An 18,115-nucleotide genomic window follows, 5' to 3' on the forward strand; every position below is an offset into this window, starting at 1 on the left:
GGGACCCAAGGTCTGTCCTTCCAGATAGGGCTCGCCGGAGAGCCTTGCGCCTGCGCACTGCACTCGGTGCGAAGCACACCACTCACCTCTACGCGCATGCGTCCGCACATCCACCGTGTGCTCAGTGCCATGCACATGAGTCCATACATCCCCTGTGTGCTCAGGGATACACGCATGCGTGCGCACGCACACGCGCGTGCGCGCGCGCACACACACACACACACACACACACACACACACACACGAGTGCACGCCAGTCTGCTGTGCGCATGCGTCCACACATCCCCTGCGCACTCAGGGCTCTGCACGTGCGTTGCGTCTGCTCTGCGCATGACGGTCCCTGAAAGGCGAGGTGTGCACATGCGCACTCAGAAAGCGCGGGAAAGGCGCGACGCCCGGTTGAAGGCTGTGGAGGCCGCTCGCGGCCGTTTACTGCCATGGCTTTTGCGCCCATGGGCCCCGAGGCCTCGTTCTTCGAGGTCCTGGACAGGCACCGGGCCTCTCTGTTGGCCTCCCTGAGAGCAGGCGGCAGGGAGACCCCCGTCCGGGGGCCCCGCCTGGTCTCTAGGTACTACAGCACGGCGGGTGCCCCCAGGCGGGGTGCCCCAGGGCGGGGTGCCCCCAGGGTGGGGTGCCCCAGCGGGGTGCCCCCAGGGCGGGGTGCCCCAGGGCGGGGTGCCCCAGGGCAGGGTGCCCCCAGGGCGGGGTGCCCCCAGGCGGGGTGCCCCAGCGGGGTGCCCCCAGGGCGGGGTGCCCCCAGGGCGGGGTGCCCCAGGGCGGGGTGCCCCAGGCGGGGTGCCCCCAGGGTGGGGTGCCCCAGGGTGGGGTGCCCCCAGGGCGGGGTGCCCCAGGGCCAGGTGCCCCCAGGGCGGGGTGCCCCAGGCGGGGTGCCCCCAGGGCGGGGTGCCCCCAGGGCGGGGTGCCCCCGGGCGGGGTGCCCCAGGGCGGGGTGCCCCCAGGGCGGGGTGCCCCCAGGCGGGGTGCCCCAGGGCGGGGTGCCCCAGGGCGGGGTGCCCCAGCGGGGTGCCCCCAGGGCGGGGTGCCCCAGGGTGGGGTGCCCCAGCGGGGTGCCCCAGGCGGGGTGCCCCAGGCGGGGTGTCCCAGGCGGGGTGCCCCAGGGCCAGGTGCCCCCAGGGCGGGGTGCCCCCAGGGTGGGGTGCCCCAGCGGGGTGCCCCAGGCGTGGTGCCCCCAGGGTGGGGTGTCCCAGCGGGGTGCCCCCAGGGCGGGGTGCCCCAGGGTGGGGTGCCCCAGCGGGGTGCCCCAGGGCGGGGTGCCCCCAGGCGAGGTGCCCCAGGCGGGGTGCCCCCAGGGCGGGGTGCCCCAGGCGGGGTGCCCCCAGGGCGGGGTGCCCCAGGGCGGGGTGCCCCAGGCGGGGTGCCCCCAGGGTGGGGTGCCCTAGGCGGGGTGCCCCAGGGCGGGGTGCCCCAGGGCGGGGTGCCCCCAGGGCGGGGTGCCCCCAGGCAGGGTGCCCCCAGGGCGGGGTGCCCCCAGGGCGGGGTGCCCCAGGGCCGGGTGCCCCCAGGGTGGGGTGCCCCCAGGCGGGGTGCCCCAGGCGGGGTGCCCCCAGGGCGGGGTGCCCCCAGGGCGGGGTGCCCCAGGGCCGGGACTGGCCGCGGGCCCAGGCAGCGCCCCACGGGAAGGCCTGCACCCCAGAGGGCCTTCCTATGGCCCCTCGCCTTTCAGCCTCCCACCCTTACTTGAAGAGCCTGCTGAAAGGTCCCCCACATGCCCGCCTCTAGAATGTTCTAGGAGCCCCTGGGCCTAACGCTAGGGAGTTGGGGACTCAGGATGGCTTCACTTCTGGTGGTTTGTGGTTTGTTTTGTTTTTGATAGATATTTTGGGGTGTTTTGGGGGGGGTAATATTAGTTTGAACTCAAGACCTTTCCCTCACTAGGAGCCATGCCTCAGCCAGTATTTATCTTGTTTTGTTTCCTTTATTTTTTTTCTGGGGGAGGGGGGTCGTGGGTCTTGAACTCTGGGCCTGGGTGCTGTCCCTCCGCTCTTCAGCTCAAGGCAAACGCTCTACCACTTGAGCCACAACACCACTTCTGGCTTTTTCTGCTTATGTGGTGCTGAGGAATCAAACCCAGGGCCTCATGAATGCAAGGCAAGAGCTCTACCATTGATCCACTTTCCCAGCCCCCCTTAATTTTTAAAAATAACAGTTTTTAGCTTCAAAAGCTAGTACCAGGTGCCAAAGGCTCGTGCCTGTAATCCTGCCTACTGGAGAAGCTGAAATTTGAGGATCATGGTTCAAAGTCAGCCCAGGCAGGAAAGTTGTTGAGACTCTCATCCAATTAAACACAAAAATCCAGAAATAGAGCTGTGGCTTAAATAGTAGACTGTCAGCCTTGAATGGAAAAAGCTAAGGGAAAGCATACAGGCCCTGAGTTCAAGTCCCAGTACACACACACACACACACACACACACACACACACACACTTCACAGGATGTTTCAGTGAGGGGAAAGGAATGTTGTAACTCTGTGCTTAGTAATAGTGGTTTTCTCACAGTTAGCAAAGACAGCAACACACGTCTTAAGTAAATGGAGCAATTTGTTTAAAAATCAACTGGAGACTCTATTATTTAAGGTAGAATTAACTACAGAAAATGTGTTTACACATTTATGTACTTATTTAAAACTTCCTCCTTTATTAGTTACTTACTTAAAATGCTTCATTACTTTGATTTCTTTATCTGTTTTTGTCTACCAAGTTTTTCATTCTAATTTCAATGTTTTTAAGCCTAGAGCAACTACTCAAAACCCCAAAAGAGCTCATGACTATAATCCTAGCTACTCAGGAGACTGAGATCTGAGGATTACAGTTTGAAGCCAGCCTTGGCAGGAAACTCAGTGGGACTTTTATCTCCAATAAACTACTCAAAAAAGCTGGAAGTGGCACTGTGGTTCAAGCGGTAGAGTGAGCACTCAGACCCAGAGTTCAAGTCCCAGGACTAGCATAAAACAAAAAAATGGGAATGTGGCTCAGTGGTAAAGTGCTTCCCTAGCATGCATGAAGTTCTAGGTTCTATTCCTCAGTACCACAAACAGAAAAAGCCAGAAGTGACCCTGTTGCTCAAGTGATAGAGTATTAGCCTTAAGCAAAAGAAACTCATGGACAGTGCCCAGGCGCTGAGTTCAAGCCCCAGGACTGAAAAAGAAAACAAAACAAAAAAAAAAAGACAAATCTTTACAAAAGCATTTCGTTTGAAGGAGTACTCCTTCATTACCCTGTAGAGGCATATTGATTTGCTTAGCTCTTAAATCTGTTTAAGTCCTCCCTGAAACTTTTTTCTTAATCTCTTGATATTAGAAAACACTAAATATTTTTTTTGGGGGGGGAGGGTCCAGTCATGGGGCCTGAACTCTGGGCCTGGGCGCTGTCCCTCAGCTCTTCAGCTCAAGGCTGTGCTCTACCACTTGAGCCACAGCGCTACTTCTGGCTTTTTTCTTTTGCTTATGAGGTGCTGAGGAATCGAACCCAGGGCCTCATGTGTGCAAGGCAAGCGCTCTACCACTGAGCCACCTTCCCAGCCCCAGGAAACACTAAATTTTTTTTTTTTTGTCGGTCGTGGGGCTTGAACTCTGGGCCTGGACGCTGTCCCTCAGCTCTTCAGCTCAAGGCCAGCGCTCTACCACTTGAGCTACAGTGCCACTTCCGGTTTTCTGGTGGTTTATTGGAGATAGGAGTCTCACGGTCTCTCCTGCCCGGGCTGGCTTTGAACCGCGATCCTCAGATCTCAGCCTCCTGAGTAGCTAGGATTACAGGCGTGAGCCATCAGCGCCCGGCAACACTAAATGTTTTAAAGTTGATTTTCTAATACCTAAGTTTTCAGTAAAAGTTCTGAAATTGCCACAGAAATGAAAACTGCTAGATTTAGTCTGGTTCCCCAATCAGACCATATGCTCATGTTCTGACAGACAACATATTTTGAAGCTGATGGTTTGTGAAATTACCAGTCAGCTGACAGAAAACTGGGCTCACTGTTAATGTTCTTCTGTAAAGTGTCCTCAGAATTGGCAAGACAACCACTTAGTGCAGAATTCACATTTATTCTTTCTGTGTTGATAAACTTCTTTCTATTTGAGCCACAAAATTCAAAAAGGGCCAATTCTAAAGCATGAGATCAGATGGGGCCATGTGCTACAACAGCTTCTTTTAGAATTCTTTTATATCACATTTTTGGGGAGAGAAATTCAAAGCCATATATCTTTTTCTCTTGACACTGGGGTTTGAAAGCAATGCCTTGTGCTTTCATCATTTTACATTCACTAGTATTTCACGACAGTACGTCTGTATTTAACTTCAGGTAAATTAAAGTAGATATGACTAGATAAAAATGTATTTGCAAATTGTTTTAATAAGTTAATGCAAAAGAGCACAACTATTCCAAATGTTAATCTGAGAAATAAAATTGCTTTATAAGTAACCATTGTAAATACAGTTGTTTTAAGGTGCTATTGAGGTTAGGATTTAGTGGGAGAGATCATTATTCACATGGATTAAGAACAACTAATGACCCTGCTGCCAGTAATCCTACATACTCTGGAGGCTGAGAGCAGAGGATCACAGTTTGGAAGCAGCTGGGCAAAAAAGTTTGTGAGACTATTATCTCCAATTAGCCACCAAAAAGCTAGAAGTGGAGTCATGGCTCTAGTGGTAAAGTGCCAGCCTTGAGCACAAAAGGTAAAGAGCAGTAGACAGGTTGAGTTCAAGCCCCAGGACACACACACACACACACACACACACACACTAAGGAGAAGCCAGGTTTGGTTGTGCATAGTTATAATCCTAGCACCCCAGAGGCTGAAGCTGGACAATCTTGAGTTCTAAGCCAGCCTGGGCTACAGGGAGAGTCTCTATCTCAAAAAAATAAAAAGAGAGAAAAAAAGAAAAAAGCAATTTTAGTATTGACCTGGGGAAACGTTTTATGTTGTAAAGCCTAGTTTGTCATTAAAATCAAATCTTGGTTTGTTTATTGTTTCAGTTCTGAGGTTCTTGAATCTATAGAAAATACCATTCAAGATGTAATCACAAGCCTGGCCAGAAACGAAGCACCTGCCTTCACAATAGAGAACAGATCCACCTGGGAGAATATAAAGTGGGCATTTTGCTGATTTGTTTTTACCTGCATTGTCAGCATCAATCAATGTGTTTGAGTTAGAGGTCAAGTCTGATTTTGTACTTTTTATGGACTTTGACATGCTAAAAAAAAAATGGAGGAAGATTAAAAAGAATGTACCAGCTGGGCGCCAGTGGCTCAAGCCTGTCATCCTAGCCATTCAGGAGGCTGAGATCTGAGGATCACGGTTCAAAGCCAGCCCGGGCAGGAAAGTCCGTGAGACTCTTATCTCCAATAAACCACCAGAAAACTGGAAGTGGCGCAAGTGGTAGAGCGCTTGCCTTGAGCTGAAGAGCTGAAGGATAGTGCCCAAGCCCAGAGTTCAAGCCCCATGACGACCTTAAAAAAAAAGAAAGAAGGAAAGAATGTACCATATAGAAAGTTGTACTAACTAAAAGTAGGAAGGAAACAAGATAGCCGGGTGCTGCTGGCTCACATCTGTAATCCTAGCTACTTAAATGTGAGGGTCATGGTTCAAAGCCAGCCTGTGCAGGAACATTCCTGAAACTGTTGTTTTCAATAAACCACCAGAAAACTGGAAGTGGTGCTGTAGCTCAAAGTAGTAAAGTGCTAGCTTTGAGTGAAAAGAGCTCAGGGACAGCGCCCAGGCCCTGAGTTCAAGCCCCACAGCCGACCAAATATATATATGGCCAATGAAAAAGTTAACAAAAAGTGGGACATTGCAAGAGGTTAGAAGCAAAAACAGGCACTGAGTTCTCCAGCACGGGGGTGGGGGGGGTGGGGGTGGGGGGGGTGGGGGGGGGCGGGGTGGAGGGGAGGTAGGCACAGTCACCTCTGCTGCAGAAGTAAACCACTGCTCAGGGCACTGAAGGGAAAGCATCTTGAGTGGGGAGACTCCACCAGGCACTCTCCTGAACACGGGCCCCTACTTGGCCCACAGCCAAGCCCTCAAACCTAATGATACCGTTTGTTTTTCAGCCCGTTGAAAGTTGAAAAACAGCAGGGATGGCTTAGAGTTTGTAACTGTCACAGGAACAGTGAAAAGAATATTAAAGGCTCCTCAGTCACTGAGTATTGTTTTCAATATAACTAATACAAACTGGGTATTCCCATGTCATTTTTGCTCCCTTTTGAAAGATGGATTGCATCCAACTTAAAAGCAGCTGACACCTAGTTTCTTTGCCTGGTGTCTTCTGCCACCTTCAGGAGAGGCTTGGCGGGTCCACATAATAATCTAATATCAGTGGTTATTTCGTGGGATGTCATTTTGCTACAAATAAAGTACCTCAACATTTATCATTATTCAATTGAGTCACATTGGTAAGTGGGTACATTAATGTTTAAAATGCAATAAAATATGAAATGCATAAATCATTCCACATGCACTGTCTTCTAATATGGTAGACACACACCAGCCCCATATGCAAACATACTTAGCTTAGACACCCTATCTTAGTTACCTGTGAGTTATAAAGCTAATTATGTAATTGCCAGGTGTCTCTAAAGCTTCTGTGGGATTTACATGCCATGCAGAGGGGGATGTTGTGTGTACTGTGTGTCCAGAGGTGAAGCTGTTTTCATTTTATTCCTTTGCTTTAAACAAAACAGGTTTGAAGATTCCGTGGGTCTTCAGATGGTGTCTCATTGTACCACAAAGAAAATCAAAAGTGACTCACCAAAATCAATTCAAAAATTTGGTAAATCTTTCTTAGCATCTGTAATAAAGAAGAATAAACGAATGTAGGCTTATTCTAGACTTTAGTTGTTCTGAGTTCAGTAATTTTACTTTTATAGACCAACTTAAAATAATTGTCTAGACTTTTGCCTTAGTAATAACAATGGAAGTAGATTCCATTGTTCCATTACTAAGTAAATATATTTCTCAAATAAAGTATTATTATTATTATTATTATCATTTAGTGGGGAATTATTCTCTCTGCTTTGCTGGTCATGGAATGGTTAGATTCCTCAGGCAGTGAGTCTGTATTTAACCCCTCTCTTCTGGGAAGAACATTTTAAAGGCATTATGGACAGTAATTAGGGATTTTTTAACTAAAAAAATTTAAGGGCAATGTCTTTTGAATTATTAGGGGAAATTAAAATGAATTGTTTGCTTTATTTTCCAGCTCTAATTCTTAAAATATTGTCCATGATTTATAAATTAGTGCAGAGCAACACTTATGCAACCAAAAGGTAAATATATTGTTTTGGAAATCCACCTTTAAATGCAGCATGAGATTTATTTGGATTGGTTTTCATTGTATGCTTTGGAAAAAGTCATGTAAGATTAGATATGGGGCAGTAAATTACTTTCCATATAGGTTGCATTTTACGGGGTTGATACTTTCTTCAAATGCCACTGTGATACTTGTCCTATTTAATTAATTAAAACACCTATTTTAAATCTCCAAAGAGACATATACTACACTGATAGCCAACTCTTTGGTAACCAGGCGGTTGTGGACAACATTATAGATGACATCTCATGCATGTTAAAGGTGCCGAGGAGGAGCCTGCACATCGTAAGTCGTACTTCAAGCAAAACATTTCTCTAAAACAAAATGTGAATTAAAACTGGGATAAACAAATGAAAGCAGTTTTTGCCTTTTTATATGAAAGTGGCATTTTCACACTATATCATTTCTCATAAACTTAAATAATCTGTTGCCACTTTAGCCTTGGATAAATGGATCCAAACAGGTGGATTAACAAATATTCAATACTTCAAAGTATGGAATTAGTTTCTCCTGCATCTCTAAATTCCAGTCTGAGCTAAAATGAAAGTGACTCCGCAGGAGGGTATGAGCAGGGTATTTAGCAGCACAAACTTAGAGGGGAAAACTCTCAGTAATTTTCCTACTTCTTCCAGCTATCCACATCCAAAGGGCTAATTGCTGGCAATTTAAGATACCTGGAGGAAGATGGCACCAGGGTGAACTGTACCTGCGGTGCCACGGTGAGTGGCTTTCCAATCTCACACCTCAGCCCCCAACCGCCCCTCCCATTAGAAATGCACTTTATTTATTTGTTATGTAACTTGGACCTTAAGATTTTAAAATATAACTGAAGGATGAGTAGGCAATCATCTACAGGGTTATGTATCAATCACATCATTTAAAAATATGCCAGCAGTCATCTTAAAATAAGAAGACACATTCCCTTTGAAAATGGATTGTTTCTTTCAGGCAGATTGCCTGTGGCATGACTGTTTCAGAAGGGTTGCTGTGTCATCTCCATAAAAATGCCAGGTTCTGGGGCTGGGAAGGTGGCTCAGTGGTAGAGCGCTTGCCTGGCATGCATGAGGCCCTGGGTTCCATTTCTCAGCACCACATAAGAAAAAAGAAAAAAGCCAGAAGTGGCGCTGTGGCTCAAGTGGTAGAGCGCTAATCTTGAGCTGAAGAGCTGAGGGACAGCGCCCAGGCCCAGAGTTCAGGCCCCACGACCAGACACCCCCTCCCCCCCCCCCCCCCCCCCGCAAAAAATATGCCAGGTTCTGAAACTAACACATTTCACCAAATCTCTGGCTGGGCTCTGATGCTTAGAGAGCCGGCAGGCAGCACTAATCACTGAGCTCGCAGAGAAGATGGGGTGGGGAAAGGGACCTCCGTGAGATCTTGCATCGCCATGCTCACTGCCCTTCTACAGTTTTGCTGCTTAAGCCGCCTACCTATAAAGCCTCCAGAAATACTGTAAGCTGGTGTGTGTGTGTGTGTGTGAGAGAGAGAGAGAGAGAGACAGAGAGAGACAGAGAGAGACAGAGAGAGACAGAGAGAGAGAAGGGGGGAATATGAGGGGGGATCTAGTTCCTGATGCTGGCATGGACAAATGAAAACAGAACTTTGTAATAAATTTTAACAACAGACTTTATACTTTTGTCTTGGAAATCAAAATTGTCTGTTTTTTTTTTAACTTAGGCCACTGCTGTGCCATCTAATATCCAAGGAATTCGGAGTATCCTTTAAGTAGGAAAACTATGTAAACTTGTGGAATGTTCCTCAGTTCCTTTGACAAAGCAGGCCTTCCTAACATGTAAGAGACAAGTTACACCCCAGGGCCATCAAGAGGAACACATGGGGCCTTCTTCAGACCTCTCAGGAGCTCACCATAAGGCAGAAGAGAGATAGCTAAGTAGATATGTTTATATATTTGAAGATAAAAGTGAAAATATTTCCTCTATAGCTGCTTTTGGGCCTATGTATCCAGCATTGGTGTTATTGGGTAGGAGACTGAAATACTCTGCCTTCAGTGTTTCAGCCTTAGCTTGTCAGATCTAATTACGGATGCAAAGTTTCTGTTAATTGTAGAAAAAGATGCAACATTTCAACGGCTCCTCGATGACAACTTTTGCAGTAAACTGTCTCCATGCATCATGGTCACGGTAGAGTATCTACCTCCCTTTGTGTCCACGACTAACACACCACTGAGCTGTTTATGACATCACCTCTGGGCCTGGGACAACATTCTGGTTCCGGTATGAACCATTGTTTGTGTCGAAGAACAGGAATGTCTAGGGTGTTAGCAAACCTTCTCAACCTGACTATGATGGAAGACGGGCCCTCGTCAGTCGATTAATTGATTTTTGTCAGTCATGGGCTTGAACTCAGGGCCTGGGGGTTAAGCTTTTTGCTCAAGGCTAGCACTCTACCACTTTGAGCCACAGCTGTACTTCTAGTTTTCAGGTGATTAATTAGAAATAAGAGTTTCACAGACTTTCCTGCCGGGGCTGGCTTTGACCCACAATCCTCAGATCTCAACCTCTTGAGTAACTAGGATTATGGGCATGAGCCACCAGCACCTAGCTCCTGATTTTATTTTTATTTTTCATGCCAGACATAGGGTTTGAACTCAGCACCTGGGTGCTGTTCCTGAGCTTTATTGCTCAAAGCTAGCACTCTACAACTTGAGCCACAATCTACTTCTGCCTTTTTGGTGGTTAAGTAAAGATAATAAGACTCCCACAAACCTTCCTGCCTTGAATCTAGCCTGGAATCATGATCCTCAGATCTCAGCCTCCTGAGTAGCTAGGATTACAGGTGTGAGCCACTGGGACCTGGCCTGGGACCTGATTTTTAAGTTCCTGTGACTTTCTGATAGTGGGGACTTTCCCTGGGCCTGTGGTGTCTCCCTCACACCACCCCCACAGTACTATTGGTGTTAGCCCTGGGGCTTCTCCCTGTTCTTCTTCCACAGGTAACGTCATTAACTCATCAGAGGAGCTTGCCTTTAAAAACATAAATGTGCAAAAAACGAGCAAAGAACATGAAAGCGTATGCGGACTCGTGTGGCCAGGAGGACTGGAATTGTTGCATCGCTTGGCAAAGGCCGTGTCCCAGCTGGCCCACCTGCTGCAACCCTGCAGACTGCACATGAGGAACCGTTACTGCTCACAGTGCTGCAGGCTGTGAGCCCCAGACCAAGGCGTTGCAGGTTCTGTGTCTGCTGGGGGGCCGTTTGTTGGCTCCTTAGACTGTTCCCTTCTCATTGAGCCCGAGCCCCCTACAGGGCTTCAGGATGAGATGGGAGAAGCCCATAAAGCTGGGCTATCCTTGAACCTTCTGCCAGAGGAGGGGAAAAGGAAAGGGAGAGGGGAGGGGAGAGGAGAGAGCTTAGGGTGTGCTGGCCGCTACAGAGCCAGAGTGTGGCCAGGCTCCACTCTTTCATGCTCTTTGCTCAGCCTTTTGCTTTGATACAACTGTGCTAAAACCTAGTTCTTTGAAGAAGCAAAGCTCTTCTACTTAAAATTCCACGGGTTTATAAGCTTAACAGGAAATATGGCATTGTGGGAGCAGCCAGGAGAGCAGTGTGGAGAGAAAGCAGGTGTTGGGTGACCCCATGGGGCTGTGAAAGGCCTGGCCAAATTCCCAGGTACACCTGACCTCTGCAGAAATAGCAGGTGCTCATGGTGGCTTTTGAGTTGTCCAGGGGAGAAAGTGAGTAGGATTAGCAAGGGCCTGGTGGGAGGGGCGGGCACTCTCTCCCACAAGCATGGAGGGGGATATAGTTCAGGGAAAGGACAGAATTAGGAATGCTTCATAAGGATTTGGAGGACCTGATGTGAGAAGCAAGTCAACATGGCCCTATGTGTTGCACCACACAGCTGTCCCTGCTGATCGCCATGGGGCTGCACACAGCTCTTCCCCGGAGGAAGTTCTGAGTGTGATCTTATCCATGTGATCCCAGTGGTCAGCAGGAACTCCTAGTCCCAAGAGTCAAAAGGGAAATGCAGACTGAGAGCCCAGAAGCAGAGGCTGGGGTTGGGTCCTTGAAATGGACGGTGGCTCTGTGGTTGGGTCCTGTGGCAGGCTGTAGCCAGCATTGTCTGCTTTCACCCCCTGACTAACCAGGGTGGCAGAACTATTACAGACAAGAGCTGCTACCTGGGATAGTCCTGGGCCTTTGAATCCCACCCACTACTAACACAGAGGCCTGGCTCATAGTTGCATTTGAATGAAGAGAAGACATAGGGGTGGTCATAAAGAACCCACATTTTTAAAGGGAGAGGTCACATGCTGCCCCTCAGCCCTTGGGTGAGGACATGTGCGCACAGCCAGGGGCAGAGCTATTGTGGTACCCTTTCTCTTAGTTTTGGTTATGGTATTTCCACACATGGTTCCTCTGTTGTTTGTAGGGCAAAGGCGTCCCTGATCTGAACACGAGACTCTTAGTGAAGAAGCTGTGGGACACGTTTCACATGCCTATGCTCACGCTGGTGGACGCCGACCCCCACGGTAATGCAGCCCTGGACCACCCACAGCAACACTCGGAACGAAACTTATTTCTGCCTGGGGCTTCTGCTCTGAGAATATGTTCACACAATATTGTTAGAGCATATTATTCAACTCCGAGGCTGATTATCTAAGACAATTTATGGTTGCGTTCGCCATATTAACTGAGAGCCATAAGGTTTGCCACTGGTAACGTCAATACAAATAAAGATCATAGTTGCTAAAGTTTGAAGGGGCAAATGATCTAATCTGTAGTACATGAGCTCATTCTAAAGTAAACCTTTTTTAACAGGCATAGAAATAATGTGCATCTATAAATATGGATCTATGGTAAGTATAAAAAGTAGGTTTTTTTCCATTGATGGCTTTTCCATTCTCTTATCACTCTCTAATAAGCCAAATACCCTCCCACCCCAAATCCTCAAGGATCCAATGGCCTCTGTGTCAGTCTGTGCTTCAAAGTGGCTCTGAAGGCAGCTCCAAGCATCCCCAGTGTGACTAGACAGTAGAGAGCCACTCCCAGTTAGTCACATTGTCACGCTGCCTCTTCCACACTCCTGCAGCCACTGCAGGCCCGCGATCTTCCCCACCAAAACATGCTCTGAATACTTCAGGTAGGCTTGAATTGTGACCTTGCCTTTTCTCCCACCATAAAGAAGGGTAAATACCACTGAATTCTGCTCACTAAACTGTGCAGTGCCCACGGCAGTGGCTCTCAGGCCAGTGGCTTCGGCATCCCTTGAAAACTTGCCAGAACTGCAAATATCTGTTCCCACCCGACCTGCTGAATCGGAGTCTCCATGTGACTCTGAGGCCTGGCTACATTGGCAGATGGTGAAAGGGTGTAAGGTACGGTGATCTCCATACCTCGCCAGCAGTGACCAGAGCAGTCATTTGCTGTTTTGCTTCAGAGGAAATGAATACAGTCTAACACTTAGTCCTCCTTAATAGAATTTGGTTGCAAAAACAGGTATGTTGGATTTTCTACATGTTAAGTAACCTCACCTAATGCGCATCTGCTCTTTATTTCAGTCCATGTCCTTCGAAGCCCACAATCTCACAGTGCCTGCTATTAGATGGCTTGGTCTCCTCCCTTCTGATATTAAAAGGTCAGATGGGGTAGCAGAACCGGGGCATTTGAAATGGTGATTCACTGGGGTTCTGAACAATAAGCCGATCAACACTGTAAAGAGCAGCACATAATTTTTTTTATGGATATTGTCCACTATGAATCAGGATCATATAACTATGTGTTAATTACTAGAGCTTCTATTTCTACCATTAAAATACTTTCAATGAGTTTGGTTAGTTTTGAATTCAGCAAGCTATAAAGTGTTTTTCCTAATTCCCGTGGGTAAAACATTTTGTTCATTTTTTATACCTAAAGTATAATATATAGATTATAAGTAATCAAGAGAACACTATAGGATTCAACTTGATCACACATTTAAACTTTTAACTTCATAAAAATCACATTTTACAATTGATAAAGTTTGAAAAGGCAAAGTATGGCCGGGCACTGGTGGCTCACGTCTGTAATCCTAGCTGCTCAGGAGGCTGAGATCTGAGGATCTCGGTTCAAAGCCAGCCCGGGCAGGAAAGATTGTAAGACTCCTATCTCCAATAAACCACCAGAAAACCGGAAGTGGCGCTGTAGTTCAAGTGGTAGAGCGCTCGCCTTGAGCTGAAGAGCTGAGGGACAGCACCCAGGCCCAGAGTTCAAGCCCCATAACCGACCAAAAAAAAAAAAAAGAAAAGGCAAAGTATGGCAAATCGAATATCTCTTCTCATTATGGGAAACATATCCGTAGGTAGCAACAAGAAAATCAATGAGAGCTGAGCTGCTTTGCTCTCCCACATCATTTCCTGTTTTCACAAAGGTATGATCTCACCCACCCGTTACTTTCTCATCTGCTTTGTGTCACATGACACCGTGTGGTTACTCTTTCATTCCTTTCTATGTCATTTCACCTTGATATCTCCTATGGCTGAGTACCAACTGGACTGACCACTGATGCATCTGTGTGTTTAGCTGCTCATCCCCACCAGAGTCTTAGTCTAAGAACTGTGGGGACAGTATCCACGTTTGCTTCTGAAGAGATGAGAGTAATGCAGTCTCTGCTCTGCTAATGTGAAATGTAAAACAGTTTCTTGTTGTTTTGATTTGCCACTGAGATTTCTTTCATCAGTGTGTGATCCCCAGTTTTGGGTGCTAACTTCCTAAAGCAGGTATGTGAACAGTCACAAAATGAGAGTCCCAGAGGAGATGCATCCTTAGATTTAGAGTTTTTACCTCCAGTGAATTAAGGTTTTATCCAATGCAGTAAGTGTGTCATGGCGGTGACGTGCTTTTGTGCAGACCATTTCTAACACACATTCAGGACAAGGGGTTTGATCAGTGTCAAGGTAGAAGATCTGGAGAAATAGCTGTGTTACTACATTCCAGCAGCACCCTCAGAAGCACCCGAAGAAACATGCCACTAGCCGGGCGTTGGTGGCATACGCCTGTAATCCTAGCTATTCAAAAGGCTGAGATCTGAGGATCAAGGTTCAAAGCCAGCCCGGGCAGGAAACTCCATGAGACTCTTCTCAATAAACCACCAGAAAACTGGAAGTAGTGCTGTGGCTCAAGTGGTAGAGTATTTGCCTTGAGCTGAAGAGCTGAAGGACAGCGCCCAGGCCCAGAATTCAAGCCCCACAACTGACAAAAAAAAAAAAAAAAATGCCACCCAGGGACACACTGACAGCCACACAAACATGCTGCCAGAGCTGCTGCCCCTCCCCTTCAGCCGCACTGTCCTCCAGCCCATCACAAGGATATTGAAAAAGGCCAGAAATATAGGATGTGTGACATCAAAGGGGATGACATCACAAGTCCCAGATCTTTCCTGGTCTATTTGTGTGTGTGCATGTGTGTGTGTGTGTGTGTGTGTGTGTGTGTGTGTGTGTGTGTGTGTTGCTCAAGGCTAGTACTCTACCACTTGAGCCATAGCTCACTTCTGGCTTTTTTTTGGGGGGGAGGGAGAGGGGCGTTAGTTTATTGGAGTCTCATAGACGTTCCTGCCCAGGCTGGCTTCAAACCACAATCCTCAGATCTTAGTCTCTTTAATAGCTAGGATTACAACACCCAGCTTCATGTTCTATTTTTAAAGCACAAACCAAGATAAAACTACATTCCCTTTTGTCTACTTTAAAACTCGCTAGGTGTCTGTGACTGTGTGGGGTGCTTGCGAAGAAGAGAACAGAGCAGTATCTACCTCCCAAATCCTCCATGAATGATAGATGTTTAGTCTGGGAGAGGAAGCTAACATCCCTCAGAGAATCTCAGTTGCTGGCCATGTGCCCTAGAGCTCCTGGCCCCAGGAGCAGGAAGTTCACAGGGCCTCACTCAGGCCTCACTCATGTTCTGGTGTCAAGATACTTGATGCCAGTGCTGTGGATATTTGTTCAGTAACCAGTGTCTGTCTGCCTGTCACCATCTCATGAGTCTAACAAGAAGGAAATTTAAAAAATCAAATCTATTTACTATGGAAACACAAACCTTCACTATAAACCTGAACACTTGCTGGTATGGGAGATCCCAAATGGTGGATTTCAGAGGAAGATCAGTGCTGATTTTCGTCTTATGTTTTTTTTTCCTGAGCTTCCTGATATGACAAATATATGTGTTACAGAAACACTTTGATGGATTAGCAGCATGGCTCAGGTGGTAGAGCACCAGTCAATGAGCAAAAGCCTCAGATACCAAGTTTGAGTCCCAATCTTGGACCAAAGAAGGGAGGAAGGAAGGAAGGAAGGAAGGAAGGAAGGAAGGAAGGAAGGAAGGGAGGGAGGGAGGGAGGGAGGGAGGGAGGGAGGGAAAGAAAGACAGACCTACCTTATTGTCACTGATTTTTCCCCCTTTGTTTTCCAGGCTAAATATACCAAAAAACAATTTGATCCCACTGACAAAGCATGACCATATGAAACTCAACAGTATTCTGAAAAGACCTTATGTTAACTGCCAACCACTCTGGAGAAAAGAAGTAACTGATGTTTTGCTTTAAAATCAAGTACTGGGTGTTCAGTTGTCTTTTACTTTACTAGTGTCTATTCATGTAATATTTCAACAGTATTCTTGAAATTTTGTATAAGAATGTATGTTAGTGTGGTTTTGTAGTAAATAATTGTTGAAATTGAGTGCTGATAGATGAGTTGAGCTGGATGGAGCTGTCTAGCATACCTACCCTTTGTCAGTGTCAGCAACCTAGTTTATGGGATTAAAAGGAAGAAGAAAACAACCATAAAAGTACCAGACCATTCCTGGTTATTCAAGGCATCATAGTAAGTATGATATGTTTACCTGATGATATGTTTTACCGACAGTAGTTCTAGAATATTCTGGCTGGCTCTAATGACTATTGCCTTGTGGTTCTTCACCATGACTAATTTGATGAATTGGCCACACTGTAACAGAGAGCTCTGGTCTGTCTGACTCTGTTTTATGTTACTGGCAGATGGAAATGATGGCAGAGTTGAACATGAAGGCAGAAATCCAAGCTTTGACCTTCCTGTCATCAGATTATCTTTCCAGAGTATACTTGCCCAACAAACTGAAATTTGGAGGATGGCTATAAGTGAGCACTGGAAGAATTTGCCACTGCTGGCGGATTTCATCTGTCTGCTTTAATTGGTAAAGACACTGTAGAGAGAATATAACATCCTAATGTTGTAAACAAAATAATTTCTATTATATTTTGCTAAACCAAGTGGTCTATTAGAATGCTCTAATATTTTCTCTAGGAGTTTTAATTTTACCCTCTGCAGAGACTGAATTTTATTTTGTTCTAGATTAAGCTAAAATATATTTGATGTTGACTTTTCAATTTTGTTTGGAAAAAATATTTGGTGTCATACAAGACGATGAAATGTTTTCTCTACTTTCTGCGGTACAACATATATCAGGTATAAGTATCTTCTTAGTAGCAGAAGACTAATAATCTGAATTTGCGTAGGTACAGGGGAATTGGGTGCCCAGGTCTCACCTGCATTGTGTGGCTTGTACAGGGCCAGCCCTGCCCACCATTTCATTGAAAGACTAGTGAAATACAGTAGGAACAGACATAGGAGGTGGCCGAGCCTTTAGTGTATGGTTTACTTTGTTTTGAGCATCCTTTTTATCGGTGATACTGAAATTTTTCTCCAGAGTGACAGGCATTATTTCCCACATTCAAGCCTTTCTCTAGTGTCTAGGTCTAGAGAAGTCACGGCATCTTCAGTGTTGACACTTACAGCCTGCTTGCCATCCCAGATCACAGAGTGGTCTTCTCAGGGTGAGCCTCATCTGTGCCATGCCCATGTGCTCACCTCTGTGAGCCTCCAAACTTGGGAGGTTCACCTTAGAGAACGCATCATTTGTGGTAGTAGGAGACTGAATTTGCACTTTTACCTAGGAGGAGGCAGGTACAGAGGTCTCAAGTTTTAATAACTGTAAGACATTGCTTCCTCTTGTAAATCTATTTTAGTTTTGCTAGAGTGAGTTTTATGACTTTATCCTGAATCTCAGGAATTTTTCATCTTAAGCAGGACTAGGAGCGTGTGGAAGTATGGCACTGTTGAGTTGGTTTATGAGGATTCACAGTAACTAAATACCATTTGTGGAAATTTTACATAAGCTTGTCACCACTTCCACATCTCATTTCATTCTCCAAGAACCTTGTGACCGCTCATAGTCTGCTGGTGGCAGCACTAACGTCCAAAGCCACAACAATCCCCTGCCTCAAGAACAGGGCCCGCTCATGATACACAGGTCTAAGCTGGGCACTGTTGGCTCACTGTTGGCTCACTGAGATCTGAAGCTCACGGTTCAAAGCCAGCCTGGGCAAGAAAGTCCATGAAACTCTTATCCACTAAATGACCCCCCCCCAAAAAAAAAGCCAAAAATGGAGTTGTGGCTCAGTGGTAGAATACTAGCCTTGAGCACAAAAGCTCAGGGACAGCACATAGGTCCAGAGTTTAAACCTCAGGACCAGAAAAAAAACAAAAAAAAGGTCCAGTGAAAATGTGGGTGGGAGGGCCTTGCTAGGCAGTTCTGACTTCCAGGACAGCAGCATCAAAAGAAGCAAGCCCTGCCTCCGGGGCCCACATTCCTGGTGACTGCCCAGAACACACCACCTGGCCAGGGTAACATGAAGGCAACACAGCAATAAAGTGCTTAATTAGACTCACAGAGCAGACATTTTTTCTTTTCTTTCCCTTCCTTCCTTCCTTCCTTCCTTCCCCTTTCTTCCTTTCCCTTTTTCTTTCCCAATCCTGGGGCTTGAA

At 46.8% G+C, this 18,115-nt stretch overlaps 1 protein-coding gene across 2 annotated transcripts; it reads left to right on the top strand.

Annotated features, from left to right (window-relative positions):
* The first annotated feature begins 437 nt into the window (after positions 1-437).
* On the top strand, positions 438-16,428 carry Spo11 (SPO11 initiator of meiotic double stranded breaks). 2 transcript variants are annotated; one of them, XM_042699231.1, is made up of 13 exons: positions 438-568; positions 4,992-5,105; positions 6,696-6,784; positions 7,214-7,280; positions 7,501-7,609; positions 7,957-8,043; positions 9,002-9,038; positions 9,356-9,465; positions 11,716-11,815; positions 12,105-12,142; positions 12,845-12,921; positions 15,726-15,837; positions 16,309-16,428. In XM_042699231.1, exons 1-13 carry the CDS (start codon positions 438-440, stop codon positions 16,426-16,428), a joined length of 1,191 nt encoding a protein of 396 aa, XP_042555165.1. The 2 variants fall into 2 exon arrangements, with proteins under 2 accessions (XP_042555165.1, XP_042555166.1); XM_042699232.1 differs by lacking the exon at positions 4,992-5,105.
* The last annotated feature ends 1,687 nt before the right edge of the window (positions 16,429-18,115 follow it).

Source organism: Dipodomys spectabilis, unplaced genomic scaffold (assembly GCF_019054845.1).
Source record: "Dipodomys spectabilis isolate Male_0828 unplaced genomic scaffold, ASM1905484v1 ptg000240l, whole genome shotgun sequence".
Classification (NCBI taxonomy): Eukaryota; Metazoa; Chordata; class Mammalia; order Rodentia; family Heteromyidae; genus Dipodomys; species Dipodomys spectabilis.